This window comes from Coccinella septempunctata, chromosome 1 (assembly GCF_907165205.1).
Source record: "Coccinella septempunctata chromosome 1, icCocSept1.1, whole genome shotgun sequence".
Classification (NCBI taxonomy): domain Eukaryota; kingdom Metazoa; phylum Arthropoda; class Insecta; order Coleoptera; family Coccinellidae; genus Coccinella; species Coccinella septempunctata.
The window spans coordinates 61,591,739-61,610,168 of record NC_058189.1 but is presented as its reverse complement, the minus strand read 5'-3'; the positions used below and the strand labels follow the sequence as shown (position 1 = coordinate 61,610,168).

At 32.7% G+C, this 18,430-nt stretch overlaps 3 protein-coding genes across 9 annotated transcripts in view; 1 reads left to right on the top strand and 2 right to left on the bottom strand.

Annotated features, from left to right (window-relative positions):
• LOC123309063 (protein tramtrack, alpha isoform) overlaps window positions 1-18,430 on the top strand; it is a 592,303-nt gene that overhangs the window by 467,008 nt on the left and 106,865 nt on the right. The window lies entirely within an intron of this gene.
• LOC123309087 (longitudinals lacking protein, isoforms A/B/D/L) overlaps window positions 1-18,430 on the bottom strand; it is a 286,345-nt gene that overhangs the window by 217,633 nt on the left and 50,282 nt on the right. The gene's annotated exons all lie outside the window — the stretch shown is intronic.
• Window positions 9,631-10,781, bottom strand: LOC123309189 (DNA-binding protein Ikaros-like). The gene is made up of 2 exons (XM_044892165.1): window positions 10,411-10,781; window positions 9,631-10,249 (listed from the first exon to the last, which is right to left on the bottom strand). Exons 1-2 carry the CDS (start codon window positions 10,484-10,486, stop codon window positions 10,068-10,070), a joined length of 258 nt encoding a protein of 85 aa, XP_044748100.1. The 5' UTR covers window positions 10,487-10,781; the 3' UTR covers window positions 9,631-10,067.

Below are 18,430 nucleotides of genomic sequence, written 5' to 3'. Positions count from 1 at the left end.
GCTACTTTTACGCTTTGTCCTGAAATGACAGCCGATATAATTGCAGCTGAGCAAATCTTTGTCACAGTCCAATCTCATGTGCAGATATAAGGACATGTATTTGTTGTAGCTTTTTCCACACTTGTCGCACTTGTACGAATTATCTGAAATACGTTAAAGATAGTAAAGAAAGCATTCGATCGAATGGAAACAAATTGTTGGCAATTCTTCAACGAAACAATAGTACTCTGAAATAAATGTGATATCGAAGTAATTAAAACAACCAGTTGTTCGATATATACAATATATTTTATCTAACAAAATAAAGACCGACTATAAAATTTTTTCAAACTTGGTATAATTGTATAAGCGAAAACATTGTTGAAAAAAATAATTGAAAAATAACGATGACAATCGAAAACTTATCCAAATTTCGTTAACGGTCTATAGATAACAATTGGGAAAACTTGAAATATATAGTAAATATATGAAGACAAGGCACTCATACTCACAGTGAGTAATCACAAATCGGATTAAGCTTCAAGCTTCCTTAAACAAGTATCGTGAACAAATTTTGCAATCAACCGATGTCACCATCGGTTCAATGTTCAAAATTGGCATTTGTTGGAAAATGTTATAATCACGCAACAAAACAAGAAACTCAACAATAAAATGTACTTCATTTTTCAGGGGAAATGCCTCAGATTGACGGCTTAAATAAAAATATAGAATTTTCTACTGTTGTTACAACTAAATAGAATTCTTTGATGAGTTCAGGAGAATTGACCTATGAATAAAATGGTAATTTCGTGTGGAAAAAGTCTCCATCTTTTCTTTTCTATTGTCTGAGAATGACTGACATTTTTCCAACACTAAATATCCATCTTATGCACCATCCTGACATGCTGAAGCATCCTATCGTTTATTTTGGCCCTATATGTACAATTTATAATAGGACACTGAATACTCGGCATCTTTCCACATTCGTAAAGTTTATGTCTTCTCATGGAACTGAAATGTTTGTAAGTTTTTTTGCACACTGAGCACTCATACTCCTTATCCTCTGTTATGTTATATCCGGTGAGTGGAGGTTTCTGTTTTCCACATTGATACTTCAAATGACGTCTTCGAGAACCGTCAGACCTATAGATTTTTCCACAGTTCAGACAAGGGAAGAATCCTCCTGAAATTAAGATATGTCAGAGAAACTAAGAAGGTAGTGGGCTGCGATGGAAAAAGCCTACACCATTTGAGGAGTTTGAATGTGAGCCAAAAAAAAAAACGAAATGAGTTAATTCGGTCATTTCAATATATCACACAGAATAGTATCGACATCAAAAATCCTGAATACCCACCAGAATAACTGTAATTAATATATAACCTTTTAAATCCTTGTTTGGCTTAATTAAATGAAGTCAACCACATTTTTCCTCTGTGAAAATTTTCGCAGTTACTCCGTTTTTTATAGAAATTCTCAAAAAGTTGGTCAGGCGAATTTTATTTTATCATTTATAAATATTCGACATTTCTTGAATGTAATCATCAAAAATATGAAGAAAGCATGCGAAGAAATTATTGTCCTTGAGGATTTCTACTAATGTAAACATGCATAGGTATGTTATACAGGGTGTCGAAGCACTACGTGACTCTTCCTCATATAAAATACATAAATGGAGAAATTTCACCGATATCAGGGATTGAATTTACTACTGATTCCTGAGGGATTTAGTCCTTCAAATGAAGGAATAAAAGTAGGTACTTTTTTAATCTCTGAAGTGCTTAAACATCATTTTTTAAACATATTGATAACCGCCGGATTTTTTTTGGATTTGGTTAATGAAATCCTAAGAAATATACAGGATGTTTCCAGATTAGACGTGAATTTTGGAGGAGGTGTTAGTATCACTCATTTGCTGTCGTTTGAGCCATATTTATTGATAACCAAAAATCAACAGTTTCCGAGATATTTGAGTTTTTCGCCAATTTTTTCTACGTTGACCAAGATTGATTATAATTTTGGATTCTTTTCATCAGAAAAAAATATGATACGTATGAAAAAAGCAGAACTATTCTGTATTAGATGTTGAAAAAGAATTAATATGATTTAAAAGTTGGTATATGAAGAAAAAAATTAGAAAAAAAAATCAATTTTTAATATCAATTTGCCTGCAACTTTCAAATTCCAAAATTTATATGAAACAATTTTTTTTAAACTTACCTAATTACTTCTTCATTCCCTAAAAATTGATATCAAAAATTTATTTTTCTATTCTTCATATATAAGATTTTAAATCATACTAATTCTGTTTCAACATCTAATACAGGTTAGATTTGCTTTTTTCATACGTATCATACCTTTTTCTGATGAAAATAATCCAAAATTATAATCAAACTTGGTCAACGTAGAAAAAGTTGACGAAAAATGAAGTTAGGTGAGAAATTTTTTGAAAAACATAAGAAACTGTTGATTTTTGGTTATCAATAAATATGGCTCAAACGACAGCAAATGAGTGATACTAACACCTCCTCCAAGCTTCAAGTATGATTTGGAAACACCCTGTATAATTTAGTTTGTACCCCACTACTTTTAATTGAAGTGCTATACTGAGAGAGAAGAAGAAAACTAAACAATTCATTTGAGAAAAATCTATTCTACGTCGAAAAACTCCCCAAACATAGTCAATCTTAAATTCGAAGCTGAAAGAAAGTTAAATGAAAATTTGTATTTGTCGATATAGTCTGTAAATTTTGCAGGAACTGTCAATCATGAAGAATCATAACGAAAAAAAAAAGTATAAATATAGAATTCACAAAAGGTAAGTAAAAATATAAAATCCCACCGACTTCCTGAAAATTGAAGAATGAGGTAGACTACATTTAATTTAGTGACACAAGGATTGGAAATGTTATGAATTTATCAAAATTTTTCTGCATGGCACTCAGGCTAATACATGAAGGTTTCTATACAAAGAAGGATCAGAAGGTGTACAAGATTCCCAGAGCTTCGATAATAAATTATTTATTTTTGGTCATCATACAACGCATTCCTTATCGATACATAAATCCACAATCAAATCCAACAAATGCTTCGTTCACCTTCGAAGTATACTTGTACTAAATCCCATCAGAAAAATCTCAAAATCATCCAAGACCTCATTTCGGTCAGAACATTTTATTGTGCACATGCATCAGATGCAACTTAACGCTGCTTTTTTGCGTGAAAGTTTTCAAGCACAGTTCGCAAGTGAACTGGGGTGGTTTTCCACATTCGTATTCGGCATGTCGATGATAACTCGATTTCAGCTTATATCTTCTGTGGCACCTCGAGCAGCAATAGTAGTTGTCCCTTACGTAAAAACCTGAAACTAATGGAACATATGAACAGGAACAGGGACTTGAAAGGTCAGAGAAAACATCAATCGACAAACCACTCGGTTTCAGTGAAAAAGATCGTTTCGAACAATTCAATTCCAATTGGGATGATATGTAGATATACAGGGTGAGTCAAAAATGTGTACCGAGCTTTCTGGGGGGTGATAGTACATTGAAAAATAAGTGTAGTTTGGTAAATGAACTCATGGCCCAAAATACATATTATGTGAGATATATCCTTCCAAAGTTGATAAAATTCAAGAAATTTCTCCGCATAAATTCTAAACGGTGAATGCCACCAGATTGAAATTTCATGCATAAATGTATGTTGCTAAAATACATTTTTCCATTGCACTTCCACATTTCTGATATTGTTATAAAGGGTGTTTTCAGAGGGTGAATCATGATTTTTTTGGACAACTGCATTCGTTGTTTGGTGAAAAAATGGAAGCATTCGATGGAGCGAAGAAAATTACATAAAAAATGTACTCTTATCCAAATACAAAAGGTTGAACCGTTTTCGAGATATTCGAGTTGTTATAGTCACATGATGTCAGCAGATTCATTCATCGCAAGATTCATTGATAAAGATATTTCTTCAGGCCAAGAACAATTTTGTTTTTTTTTGTCGATGATATAGCCTTCCTGTGGCTTTGAGAAACAATAATACATAACAATAATCTGGCGATGAATGAATCTGCTGAAATCATGTGACTACTTTAACTCAAATATTTCGAAAACGGTTCAATTTTTTTAATTTGGAAAATGGTACTTTTTTCAAGTAATTTTCTTCGCTCCATCAAATGCTTCTATTTTTATCATCAAAACGAATACAACGAAAGAAGTTATCCCAAAAATCATGACGCACCCTCTAAAAACACCCTTTATAACAATATCGGAAATGTAGAAGTGCAATGAAAAAATGTATTTTAACAACATACATTTATGCACGAAATTTGAATATGGTGGCATTCACCGTTTAGAAGTTATGCGGAGAATTTTTGTAAATTTTATCAACTTTTGAAGGATATATCTCCCTTGATATGCATTTTGGGTTATGAGTTCCTTTATCAAACTATACTTATTTTTCAATGTACTGTCACCACCAGAAAGCTTGGTACACATTTCTGACTCGCCCTAAATAATGAAAAAAATCTACTAGTTAGATGAAATGCGTTCTAGTTTGATACGAATAGGTCCAATAAAACAATTTCTTTAATATAAACTTATATTTGGGATATTAGAAGAAATAAAATGACACAGAAGGACATCGTATATATAACGTATTTTTAGTTAATTCGTTCAAGAAAGTGTCGAGGAAAACAACAGTAATATAATAATATCATCTTCGAATAGCATTCTTGATTCGGTGTTCAAAGACAAATCATTGGTAAAGTATCAATACACTCTGTATATGATGAAAGAAATGAACAACATAAAATATTGGATCCATAATAATTGTTTGAAACAAAAACAATCAAGATAAAGGTGTTCGAAAGAGTCGGTATTCACAGATTTGGCCACTGAGGATGTTTCAGGAGAAGGTGTGCTTTCAAATTTATTTTCTGAGCAAACGATCGATTGCAAATGGAACAAGTAAATTTTCTTGGTTGGTTACACTCATAATTCAGATGTCGATTCAAAGAACTTTTGTGGGAGTAAAGTTTTAGGCATTTTGGACACGAGTATTTTCCTGAAAAAAGTTGAGTGAGAATGTTGAAGGAGCATTAATGTAAAAAATACGTAACCTAAAAGAACGAAACCGCATTTTTTTAATACTGGAACAAAAATAACAACTTTTTACGTAATTACTGATAAAATTCATTGAACAATCCGTGCACTGAAAGAATATGAGTTTTCAATGTACTTTTTTGTGAGAACGTTCTGAAACATATTGTACATTTGAACTGAGGCTCTTTTCCACACTCGTATTTCAAGTGTCTTCCAAGGCTACTTCTATAGCGGTACTTCTTCGAACACGTCGGGCAAACGAAAGGACCAACAATTTTCTCGAGGTATGATGTTACGTATTCTGAAAAAAAATTCATGAATTCACACATCATGAGGATCAACGAATGAAATTAATGTACATAATAAGACTGTCTAGATGCTAAAAGTAAGTATACAGTCGAAAATAGTATATTACTCAACAGCATATTACCTATGATGACTAATATTCATGCGGATGACGTTTACCTACTTCTGACAAGTGACATTTCCATAGAGCTATATAGCAATATCTTCATTTTAAGAGCCTCTGTCTGTGATTCTGACCATGAAGTCTGAAAGACCGATGAACGGTGGGCCCATGAATCCCAAGTGATTAAAAAATTATTTATAAAAATCAGAGAACAATGGTAAATTAATCGCATAGTTATGATGGTAGAAAAAAACGTTTTTCACAGATATTTTTCATTTTTGAACATGAAATTACTCTAAAACGGCACATTATACGAAAAACTATGAAGAATACCTCTACAAAATGTTCAGATATTCATTAAATAGCGTCTAACTTAGATTCAAGAGTGGGGTTCTTTGAATTTCAGGTATTTTTATGGTACGTAATGGTCATAATGAGAAAACTGGAAAAGATTCATCAAATGAATGAAAAACTATATTCCGAAATTCCTTTCATTCTATAAAACCGTTTGTGGGACTTTTCTTTATGGTTTTTCAACAGCCTGTATCTTTCAAACCGAGCCGATTCGGATAAAATTTCAAGGGAAAAAAGTGTTTCTGTTGACCTTAAGAATCTGCTGTCAAAATATTCGTAGGAGTCAAAGACTCACCCAGTATGTCTAAGTATAATGGAATAGACTCTAGGATTGACGCCGGACAAGAAGAAGAAGATAATGATACGAAAGCACCTAACTAACAAAAAAATCTAAAAATCTTCTGATATAGAACTTTTTCGAAGAAGAACCTAAAATATTTGTATAAAAAAGCATATTCCTTCTCGAAATAATATTGTTGCTTTCCTATCATTTGGAAATTATATCCGAGTAAGGAAAAGAACGAAGAAAGAACTGTTTATAAAATGATTTTTATAGAACTTATGAGTTTTCAGGAAAAAGACCAGGCCATAAAAGTGCCTACTACTAGAGATCATATTTTGAAAACTGTAGAGGTAGAAATGTGTGATTTCTTTGTATTGAATTCCTGAAGAGTTTTTAACTTTTCTGTAGTTTTTCGGATCACTCTAGAGGTAACTCACCCTGTATACAATGAGTAATAAGAGAGAATATTTTCTTCTTCTTCAAAGAAGGCAAGGTAGGAAGATGTTGATCATTCAGTAGCTATTTTTCTGAAATAATGCTAAATGTAAAATTGGACCAGCTACTTTATTTCAGAATAGAGTTCAACATCATTATGTATGTTGTTAATCATATAAATGATCTTGAAATTATTCGCAAATATTACCAGCACCGTGTCTGAAAAATAAATGTTTCTCGAGGTTGATTTTATAAGAGAAGGCCTTGAAACAAATTTTACATCTGAATTTCGGTAGTTTGCCACATTCATATTTCAAATGTCTGTGTAAACTGCTTTCGTATCTATATTTTCTTGGACAGTTCGAGCAGACATGGAAGCCGTTGCGTTTGAAGAAATCTGAAATGAATAAATGAATAGATGAGTAAAAAATATACACCCACCTATTCGTGCTTTGAAATTCTTTGATGAATGAAGATTTTCGAGCAAAAGATGAGCTATATATCCGTTTACAGAAAAGAAAAGTTTCGATGAAAAAACTAAATAGTTCATGGAAGACTGATCGAACTGTACAGTGTGTCTCACGTAAGCTGGTCACTGCACTTTGTGACTTATTCATTCAGCAAATTTAAAAAAAAAACCTCAAAATGATAGTAAATTTAAAGCGCTATATAAATGGGCTATCATAAAAACTGTCGAATATAGGCATAGAGAGGTATTAAGGAGAATCGCTTTTTAATAGGGGTGGCAGATAATGCGATAAGCTCATTTTAAAATCGAGTACCACATAATGGTCCACCGTGTATACAGGATTCGTAGGCTGGAGAAAAAACATAAAATTCATAATAAATATATTTTAAACGCAGCACAACAAAAAGTCACAAGTCACTCATTTCTATTTCTATCAGCCGGTTTCACAAAACTTAAAAAAAAATTAAATTAATGAAAATTGTTCATTTCTGAATATGAGTCAATAGATCTAAATTTAAGGCAAGAATGATAAACTGACCGCTAATGGGTCGTCGATCAAGCTTTGTGAAACCGGTAATGTTTCAGAAAAATTTCAATGTGAAGATATTGTCCTGCAAGAGCTATCATAGATACCATGGACCTTAGCAGCATGAGCTTTGGCACTACTTTTCTGGGTAAATGCTTTCGCACAAATTTCACATTCGAATTGTGGTGGCTTACCACATTCGTACTTCATGTGTCGGAGCAAATTCCATTTGTACTTATATCTCTTATAGCACACCTCACAGACGTATGAAAGCTCTAGAATGAAATCATATCATTGAGTTTAACAATAAACAAACAGGTACAATGGGTTTCGAAATATAAATAAATTCGATAATTTGTGAGAACATTGTAACACATTATTTCAATCACTTGACTGTAATACAGAAACATTTTTGCACACACATTTCGTCATGGATATTCCTCCAAATTTGACCAAAATTAATGAATCGACAAGGGCTCGTATATTATTATCGATTTTTATTTCTTCGAAGCTGTAAACTTTTCAATTATCATCGAAAAATATGAAGCATCAACAAAACAACAGATACACATATCACTTTTAAAAAATTAAATAAGCACATGTATCTCATCATCACCTTCTTCCTATTATTTCTAAAATTTCAAAAGAAATGAAATAATACAAATATCATTCTTCATATGACTAGAATTTATTGTGTAAGTTACTATTCAAATGCTGTTTCAAATGATGTTTCTGTCTGAATTTCTTCAAACAAATGGGGCAGTGAAATTTGGGTTCCACTTGACATTCGAATTTCAGATGCCTAGCTAGTGTTGCCCTATGAGTATAGGCCCTGAAGCATTGTGGACATTGGTAGTCAAGAACTGGAATAAAAAATTCCTTGAAAAGGTCAGTGGGGACTAGCATTAAGGAACAGAGAAAAAGTTTCTGTGATGTTAAGACAGAAAAATATGTAACAAGGTATTAGAAACCCATGACCAAGCCGAAACACATCATGATTGACGATTTAACGATCGAAAACATGAAACTATCGCACGCAATGTAAGATACAATGGTGATGAAAATAAATACAGTGCAATGAAAAACGAAAATGCGGATATAAAAAAATAAAGTTATCATCAAACAATTTATTATGAATCGTCATATACAAAAACATTTTTCAAAATAAGTCACTAAGCCATGAAGTGAAAATTCCCATGCTTCATTTTCATATGCATCGTCAGAACATACTTATGCTTGGACGCATAAGCACATATGGGGCACTTGAACTGTGGTGGTTTGCCACAAACGAAATTGATATGTCTCCTTAAATTGTCTAACCTGGTGAATAAATGACCGCACCTTTTACAAGAGAAAACATCCTTCATTGATTTCCCTAAAATATTATTCACAATCAAACAATCAATTTAAAAAAAAAGATTCTACTTGCGATAAAATCGTACCAGATTTAAGAGGGTAATCTACTTCTACTTCGATACTGAATACAATCTAAGAATATAAAGCAAATTCTAACTGTTAATATTATTAGTACCAATTAATATACTCCAAAAATGAAAAAAATGGCTATATTCTGATAATATCATAACTAGGTAAAAGACAAAACAAAAATAGTTTCGTGAAAATTCATGCCAAAAAAGAATCTTAAATTGCAAAATGTTGCGTATTGAGAATTAGCATGTGCTCGTCGTGCAGTTGCGTGATTGGCTGAAATTGGCTGTTTCAAACCTAAGTAGCTACTTACTGAATGTTGAATAAAAATATTTTACAAGCTTGTGAATAGAGAATGCTTATAAAGTGAAGATATCGAAGCTCTTCTCAATCTGCAATGAGGTATATATGTTTTTTTTCACAGAATTTCTGAAAATCATAAAATACCTGCAAAATTGTATTTCCAATGTCAGAAAATTGAAGCTTCTGCTCTAAAGAATTATTTGTCACATAACCAGCATTATTTGATGAAAGGGGTAGTTTTGGGTAGGTGAGAAAGTAAAATATTCATCAAAACACATCCTGTTATTTATGGGAATGGGACAGAAAATATTTGGGCTGATTATAGCATATATTATGTTTCAGTTAAGACGTATAACAGACTATCAACAAGAGTGCTTACACAAGAAAATGTGAAATATTCTTCGAGAACGGTTAAGAGAAGTCCAGCTCTTAATTCCAAGAAATTACTGATACAAAAATATTTTATTCAACTCTGAAATATACAGACCCCAAAAATTCACTATAAACCCCGATTTGTCTTTGAAAATTTTGAATGTAAAAATCGATAAACATGGAAAAATTAATGATAAAGTATTCGAACATGAAAAATATTCAAAATTAGGTCAAGAGATAACATTTTTTTATGCTGCAATATGCAGAGAATAATTAATTAATAACAAAACGAAAGAATAAATTCAATTTGTGACAACTGAACATAAAACTTTTTTCCCAATTAATTCAACCAATAATGAAAGATGAATAATTGAATAAATAACATGATTGATGATGGTCGATTTCTTCACAAGATCTGATGCCTCACTACCATATGCATTTTCAAGCTATCTTTTCTGTGACATCTATAATCACAAATATCACATTTAACCTTCTTCTCGATGCCACATTGTTTTTTATGTCGATAAAAATTGCATGGATGGGTGAAATGTTGATTACATCGTGGACATGTATGGCGCTTCATCCAATCTGAAAAAATTACTGATTTAGTAGGCCAAATCTGTCTTATTTCGATATCGTGAATAGAAAAATATCAGGCGGACAAAAATCCCTAAAATAATGAAGCATAAGTGTTATAACAACTGATGGATTATTAAATAATTATCCAGTATCAATAATTATGTACTTACCGAGAAATTCCGAGAGCTGTTGGAGGGACAATTTGACAGGATGGACAATTTGAACGTTATTAATTGGAGAAATCATTGAGCATCAAAATAAATGAAGATTAAGAACCACTTGATTGATATACCACAACAGGCAGAATCAAAGCTCATCCTAAAAATAATTCTAAAGACGTAGCTACCCAAACACTCATGAATTTTCATCAGTCTACGTGGGAATCGTTAAGAAAAAATAAAGAAAATTCTGTATCTCAGAAACTATTATCTAGGTAGTCTTCTAAACTCCATTTCACAGTCAAGTGTTGATTTTCAACTTGACCTGGTCTGTATTTTTTGAAATATTGACCTATAGGGTAATAAATCTATGTTTTTATGAAAGCAACACTTAGAAAGAGGTGAATCAAACAGCCCAACTTTGACTCCATTCCATTTATTCACATGTTCAAATGTTGCGTTAAAAGGTGCGACTTCAAATGACATTTCTGTTTAAACTTTCTAGAACAAAGAGAGCAAGTGAACTGAGGTTCTACATTGCATTCCCATCTTAAATGTCGATATAAATTCGGCTGATGTTTATACCTCTTGAAACACTTGTGACAAGGATAAACTTTGCTTCCATCTGTGAAAAAATTCATTGAATTAATGATCGGATGGAAAAAGGAACAATAAAACACCAAGGACAACTCACAGCAACCTTTGTACATTACATTGCCCATGGTTAGGGAAAGATCTGAACCTGGAACTGTCCAAATAATTCCAATGGTATCATCGTAGATATCATGCTTATATCCAAAATTTGTTCGGTATAAAACAACCTGCAGAACAGAGCAGTTTGATTCACAAAACTAATATCCAATTTAATGTCCACGTTAACTAGGATTATGCCCTGTTTTTGTTGTTGTTGTTTCTTATTATAATATATGTAGAGCGACAATATATTATATCCAACAAACGGATGATCTGTTATTATAACCTAAATTTGTGGGAAAATTTAGGTTATTTCATCACATAATCATTAAAAAATAATGAAACATATAATAAGGAGCAGTCCTGAACCATAGGTCATTATGATTATCAATTTACTCTGTTAGAATTGAACCCAATCTTTCAAAGAACATAAATCACAAGTTTTCTCGAAAATTCTTATACCTATTCGATAGAGGGTTATCTTCATTCCTACTAGATAATGCTAGGACATGCTGTGGGCATCTAAATTTATGTATCGATTCACAATGAGGAAAACGTACAGGGTGTTCACCAGAAGGGAGGGCCATATATATATATGTCCCAAAAAAAAATACAAATAAGAGTTGTTCTGGATAACTCAGTCTTCGATAAATGGGCCATATGGCTAACTGATTTCTATACAGGGTGACACAAAGTACCTTTTTTCGTATGAAATAACTGTCATTTCATTCCACATTTGAGTGGACTAAAAAAAATCAAATATATTTTATGGATCTGTTTCAGATTCATTGATAATTTCCAGAAAAAAACATTTAGAATGCTCAGAAAAGATTACATTTATCCCTATCGAACTGCACTTCGTGCCAACAAATTTATGAAAAATTGAACTTTGTGTCCCTGATATGAAAGTTTTCAGAATCTCAGCTTGTAATTCATAGCTTTCTCTTTTACTCCAAATAGGACACCCTTCTGAAACAACATTGCAATTTTTCCATATCCACTTTTTGGAATATCGAAGTTTATAGCAAGAGCTTTAATGATATTGGGTACCTACTAACTGCTACTTGTCGCTATCAAACATTAAAACTCGGAAAAATAGATTAAAAACAAACAAACAGTTGGACACTTCATGAAAATCTTCCAACGCTGCTTTAGTGCTTTTTGAATAACAATTTCTAACCCAAAACATACTCTACTCTACTCTATTCTGTACAGGGTGAGCAAAATTCGTTGTCTACTGAGAGGATCTCGAGAACTATAGCAGCTAGAAAAAAACGGATGACACATTTCCGAGCTCTTTTTCGGAGAAACAAAGAATGGTGAAAACCGCAGCTTCCTACGATACTTCGTTTTTGAGTTTGACAATTTCCTAAAGTTCTCATAAATTTTTTGTCTTTGCCTTCTACAGGCACTTTTTTACGTAGAATCCACTGATGAGCTCAAAAAATTTTTTCATTTCTAATCATTAGGTGAACTTTCATTCTTTTAAATGCAAACTTTCATTGAATTTGTTATTTTTGAAATGGACAAAAATCTTTTGTGAGTAGATTCTACGTATGAAAGTGCCTAGGAAGGTTCAAGTTTCAGATCTGTAACTTCAAAGACAAAACAGTCATGAGAACTTTTCGAAAACGTCAAAATCTCAATTTTTATTTATAACTCGAAATCTAAAAATGATAGGCCGATTCTGTTTTCAGTTTTGGATTAGTCATGAAAAAAGAGCTCGAGTATGTGCCATCCGATTTCTTCTAGCTGCTATAGTTCTTGAGATCACCTCAGTAGACATCGAATTTTGCCCTCTCTGTGCAGGGTATCAATGAATATTTGCGAAATTATAAAGGACCCATTTGTTCAAAACTTAATTTTTCAATGATATATGAATAAGGAAAAAGTTTCTTGCAGAACAAATTTGAATAGTGGCTTTTTCTACATCAATACAATAATTATAAGGGAACACCACCAATTCTTTCTCTCCCCCATAAAATGTATGCTCACTTTCATCTCCGTCAGTTTTATGGTTTCCAAGAAAAAACTTGTTTTTCAAGTGCCATCTGTAGGGAGCTGTATTTAAGAAAGTCTGAGCAAAAAAAGATTTATAATTTATATGGATGATCCACTCTACTATTGACAAGGAATCACCCATTCATTCACAGCCTCTATAACTATATCTCTTTAATCCCTACTCTAATGTCGAATGAAATATAGGGTGTTTCATTAGAAAACAAACGTTACGTTGTATTCCAACCTTCTGCACATCGGTTAGCCATAATTTTTCATTGAATTGAAAACCATTTTATCCAGAACAACTTTTATCCGACAATTTTTCAGAAACATATTACTTATGGATGTTACCGTTCATAAATCTATTCTCTACAGAAAGAAAAAGGATTCAAAGTTGGTTGAAAAAATTCCTTTATTCTCTTTTCTATAAAATTCAAAAACTATTCCACTTCACAATGGACTGACAAGCAGTACTGACAATCAGTCAAACACAAATGGGTATATTTACGTTTGTGCGTATACAACAAACCTATGAACGAGAAGAAACCTTTGATCGACGATCGCTAATGATAGTCAGTACTGATCATCAGTCCCTTCTAAAATGATAATAAACAACCAATCATAACCTAACAATGTTTAGCACCTCTGCGATGCGTATTGTAGTTACTCCTCTGTTTGAACCTTTTTCCACATGTACAGACAAAGCGAGGTTCGACCCCACATTCGTAATTCAAATGCCTGATCATATGAGTTTTTTGCTTGTATGAATTAGGACACCTAGGGCACTGATACCTCCCTGCATCGGTAATGGTATATTTACTGTACCTTGACGATGTCGAAAGAGGCTGTTCAAACCAAAAATCTAGAAAAATTAATCAGTTAAAAAATTATCGAGATATTCAGTCATGGAAAGCGATCACATCAACGCACACTCGGTATATTTCAACATTAATGGTTGTATGATGCACTCGAAATATTAATGTGATAAAAAGGGAAAAAACTGACAGTTTTCAGAATTCCTTCACAAAGATCACTGTTACACAGAGTGAGTAAAAAGTAACAACAACACAAAATTCTATGTATGTGTTTACTCCTCTGTAGAAGGAAGCTGCGACAATTTTATTATAAATAACTTCTCCAGTATAATTAATGATAATAAGAAACCTTAACTATTTCCGAAGTCTTTCAAATATTCCAGTGAATATTATGACACCAAATTTGCATCAGAGATAGGTCTGACCATGTAATTGCAATAATTGCATCTTTAAAGAGAACGAACTGTTGTCACAGAGTCTCAGACGTTTGAAGGATCCAAGAATAAGCTGTAGCATCAAAATCAATCAACTGTAATAAACCTTCATACAGAATTCGCAATTCCGCTCTTATTGACAATTTTAGATATTTCAACAATGGATATTTCAGTTTACATGGGTCCAGCCAAAACAATTTCCGAAAAAAGGTATTTTTTCATTCATAAAATATCCTCCAATTTCTTCAGAACAGATCGTTCCTGGACCAAGAACTGAGAAGATCTCGTGGCTGCTTATCAATTTTCCTATCACCCATCTGAAGATGCTCTAGTGATAGCGAAACACTTGTCGTGGTTGAATAACTGATGTCATTCAATTTCATTTTATGCAGTTTCAGTTTTCAATTTTTCTCTGTGCTAAATCTCAAATCAATCAAAATAAATATTCTTCTTCCTGAATTCACCTTAAAAAGAGGGTATAAAAAATGGCCGAAAAAAGTTTGATTTTTCTCAGATGGTACAATAGTAATAGCTGTTGTAACATCCCCAATTTGGAACAACACCATCCCAGATAAAACTCCTTTGTAACGTGAGCATAAAAATGAAAGAATACAGTAAAAACTGATTTATTATATTTCAGTAGATATATACTAAAGGAATATATACAGATACTATGAAAGACACTACATGTACATATCACGTCATTGAAAAGCTATACATATACAGGAAAACACGATTTCGAAATCAATTTCTCGCAAAATATCGATGACTATATAAGAATAATTCATGTTGTACAGGGAGATGCAGAACGAAATTCCGAACGATTTACGTCGTTCAAAGTCAGGAAAGGTTAACGATCTCTTAATATCAATACTACTATTCCTCGATAATAATACTGGCGTGAGCTCAAAATAAAGATGAATGCCTAATGCGTAAATGCCCTTGGAGTTCCTGCTTATAGTAAAATTTACTGTTACAAATGCTACACACTAATTTTTTCTCCTTGCCGCATTCAACGCGTTGGTGTCTCCTGAGATTGTTCTTGATTGTATAAGATTTATTGCATCTATCGCATGGGAAACGTCTTGGTGTCTCACCTAAAAAACACGTCATCCATTACGGACATTACGCATCACTACGACTATAACTCACTACGATTTGCATTCGCCAGCTAACTACTGAAAAAAAAAAGACGACAAAGCGTAAAAATGCGAATGGTTGGAATAGAACACTAGATGCAGATTTCAATAGAAAGCCTTCCCAAATTTAATTTCAATTTGACTTCGTAAAAAAACTTTAAAGCTTTGCCAACTTATTGAAATTCGCATCCAGGTTTTTCAATCCACCCTATCCTTAAGAAGATCAACCAGCTTCTTTCGCAAATCGAAAAAAAAATGCGGATTCAGTCAAAAATCTACACCATCCACTTGCAAACAATGAGAATAAAAGTTCAAATAATCTGTTCATGTTGAAATTGAAGCATGAAGGGAGGATGTCCAACTAACAGCTTACTCAACTCGAAAAATGATTAACTTTTCAAATCCCATCAGAAACGTTAATTTGATCAGGAAGGTACGATGTTTGATGCAACTTTTAGTATAGAGAGTGTGGTCTCGAAACAATTGAGAATTTTACGAAAATATGATTGAAAAAACGAGACACTGTGACGCCAAGAAGTCTTTAACTCCAATTCAAAAAGAAAAGTCTTTATAAGTGAAACATTACAGGGCTAATGTTTATTTAATGCTTTTCTGGTTCCATCTTTAGGAGGCTGTGAATATACAGGGTGTCCGCGCCATGGGGCAGCGGTCGATTACTCAAATTCTATTAACTTTAAATAGAGCATCTCCTAAATTTCTTAGAACTGTACAAAGTGTTTCGTTTCTTCTGCACAGCTATCAACTTCGTTATTTTAAATGGAACACCCTATATATTTTTATACTTTTGAATTCCTTGTTTAATTTGAATATGAGTTGGATTACACAACTTTGTCTGAATTCTCAACGGTTTTCGAGAAATTTGACTTTTTATTAATATTTTGACAGTTTGAGGTACTTACATAAAGGGCTATAGCTCCGTCTCTATTCTATGTAATTGATTCAAATTTTGACTGTCTTGCCAATAAATGGTCCACGAAAACGTAGATCCATTATCAAAACAGAAATCAATCAAAATCTTAATTTTTTTAAATGGCAACCCATATTTTTTTTCTGTTCATTATTTAAACATTTTTTGTTCGCTTTTAGTTGTTTTAAATAATGAATAGAAAAAAATGTGGGTTGCCGTTTAAAAAAATTAAGATTTCGATGAATTTCTGTTTTGATAATGGATCTACGTTTTCGTGGACCCAATATAATAGGTTTATTTACAAAGAAAATTCTTAGTGTTTTTTGATTGACAAGAAAGAGTCCAAATTTGAATCAATTACATAGAATAGGGACGGAGCTATAGTCCTTTATATGAGTACCTCAAACTGTCAAAATATTGATAAAAAGTCAAATTTCTCGAAAACCGTTGAGAATTCAAACAAAGTTGTTTGATCGAACTCATATTCAAATTTAACAAGGAATTCAAAAATGTAAAAATATATAGGGTGTTTCATTCAAAAAAATTGATAGCTGTGCTGAAGAAACAAAACATTCAATATAGTTCTAAATAATTTTAGGAGATCTACTTGCAAAGAGGAAAGTTTCATTTAAAACTCTTTTTTGTAAAGTTAATAGAATTAGAGTAATCGACCGCTGCCTCTTGGCGCGGACACCCTGTGTACCCTCAAACTTTTTTGTTTTCCCTTTACACCCTGTATGTGGATTTTGATTGAAAATAATTCGGAAGCAGCAACATTTTTATTTACGTATACTAAGTTTGTTGCAAATGGATGTATTCATTACTACATTATCAACGAATAAAGCAATAATTTGGCCACAATTCTACTGAAAACTCAAAAGGTACCTTTTCGAAAATTTTTACAACTCTGATTTGCATTAAACTTTTCATCTCCCAATAGAAAGTGATCGAAATTACCTGAAAACAGACAAATAGTGGTCAGAAGAACAATCCCACCTAAAAATTTCGCACAAAGATATCTACGAACTATAGTTTCATTTTTCTAAGAGATGACTATCACAAACAAATTCATGAACAATTCTTTCCTGCATTTTATGAACTGAGGATGATATAAACAAAAAATCGAATGGTACAAGTTTATTCATCCAAAAATGTGAGTAAAAAACTACATATTTGTCGGGTAAACAGATCGGTATTTAACAAAATTCAAATTTTTATTATGTAATATTTCTTGTGCAACAAGAATCGAAAATTCAATAATGATAATGCCCATTGAATAAGTGGTGAATTGAAATATTCTACCATTCACTCCTATTCATGTGTATTGAAAAACAAGTGATTGGATTTTCTCTGAACATTCACAAGATTTATTATCATTATTGCTGATTTCATAAAATATCTCACAAACTTAAACTTAATCCAACAAGAGCAGGAACAACCATCAAGACTTGCTCAATTCAACTTTGTGAATTTGACGGCAATGTCTTTTCATATCTTGCTTGTAGTAAAATCTGGCGGGACAGTAAAGGCACAGGCAATTTTTACTCTTTCCACATTCGATTTTCACATGTCTAGACAGCGTGTAAGTGTTTGCGTATCGGCGTCCACACTGCCAGCATATCCACTTCCTCGGCCCTGAAACATCCTGATCATATGCAAAAGCTCGGTAGAAAATCAAGCACCCTATCCTCCTCAAAATGTTGTTAGTTGCGAGATGAAAATGTATTCAGCATCTGGATAACGAAATCGAACAAATGTGGATATTCCGCAGCAGAAAATCTGAATACAGTTTCGCCAAATGAAGAAAAGGTTAGTTTCATGAGATGGAAGGCCTTGAGGAAGTACCATGAACCAGTAATTCTATCTGAGGTTTCACTGATTTATTTTTGATTTCCACTAATGGGTCTAGGAAGGGCAGTGAATTATATACAGTTGAATAAACTTCGAAGAAATCTGAAGATATCATGTAGCCCCAAACCAAAATGTAGTAGATTAACCGCATGCTTGGTCTATCTTCGGAGT

Coding starts and splice junctions, on each gene's coding strand:
- LOC123309189 (XM_044892165.1), bottom strand. CDS start 10,486: ATGATTTCTCCAATTAATAACGTTCAAATTGTCCATCCTGTCAAATTG. Junction 10,250..10,410: donor ACAGCTCTCGGAATTTCTCG/GTAAGTACATAA, acceptor TAATTTTTTCAG/ATTGGATGAAGCGCCATACA.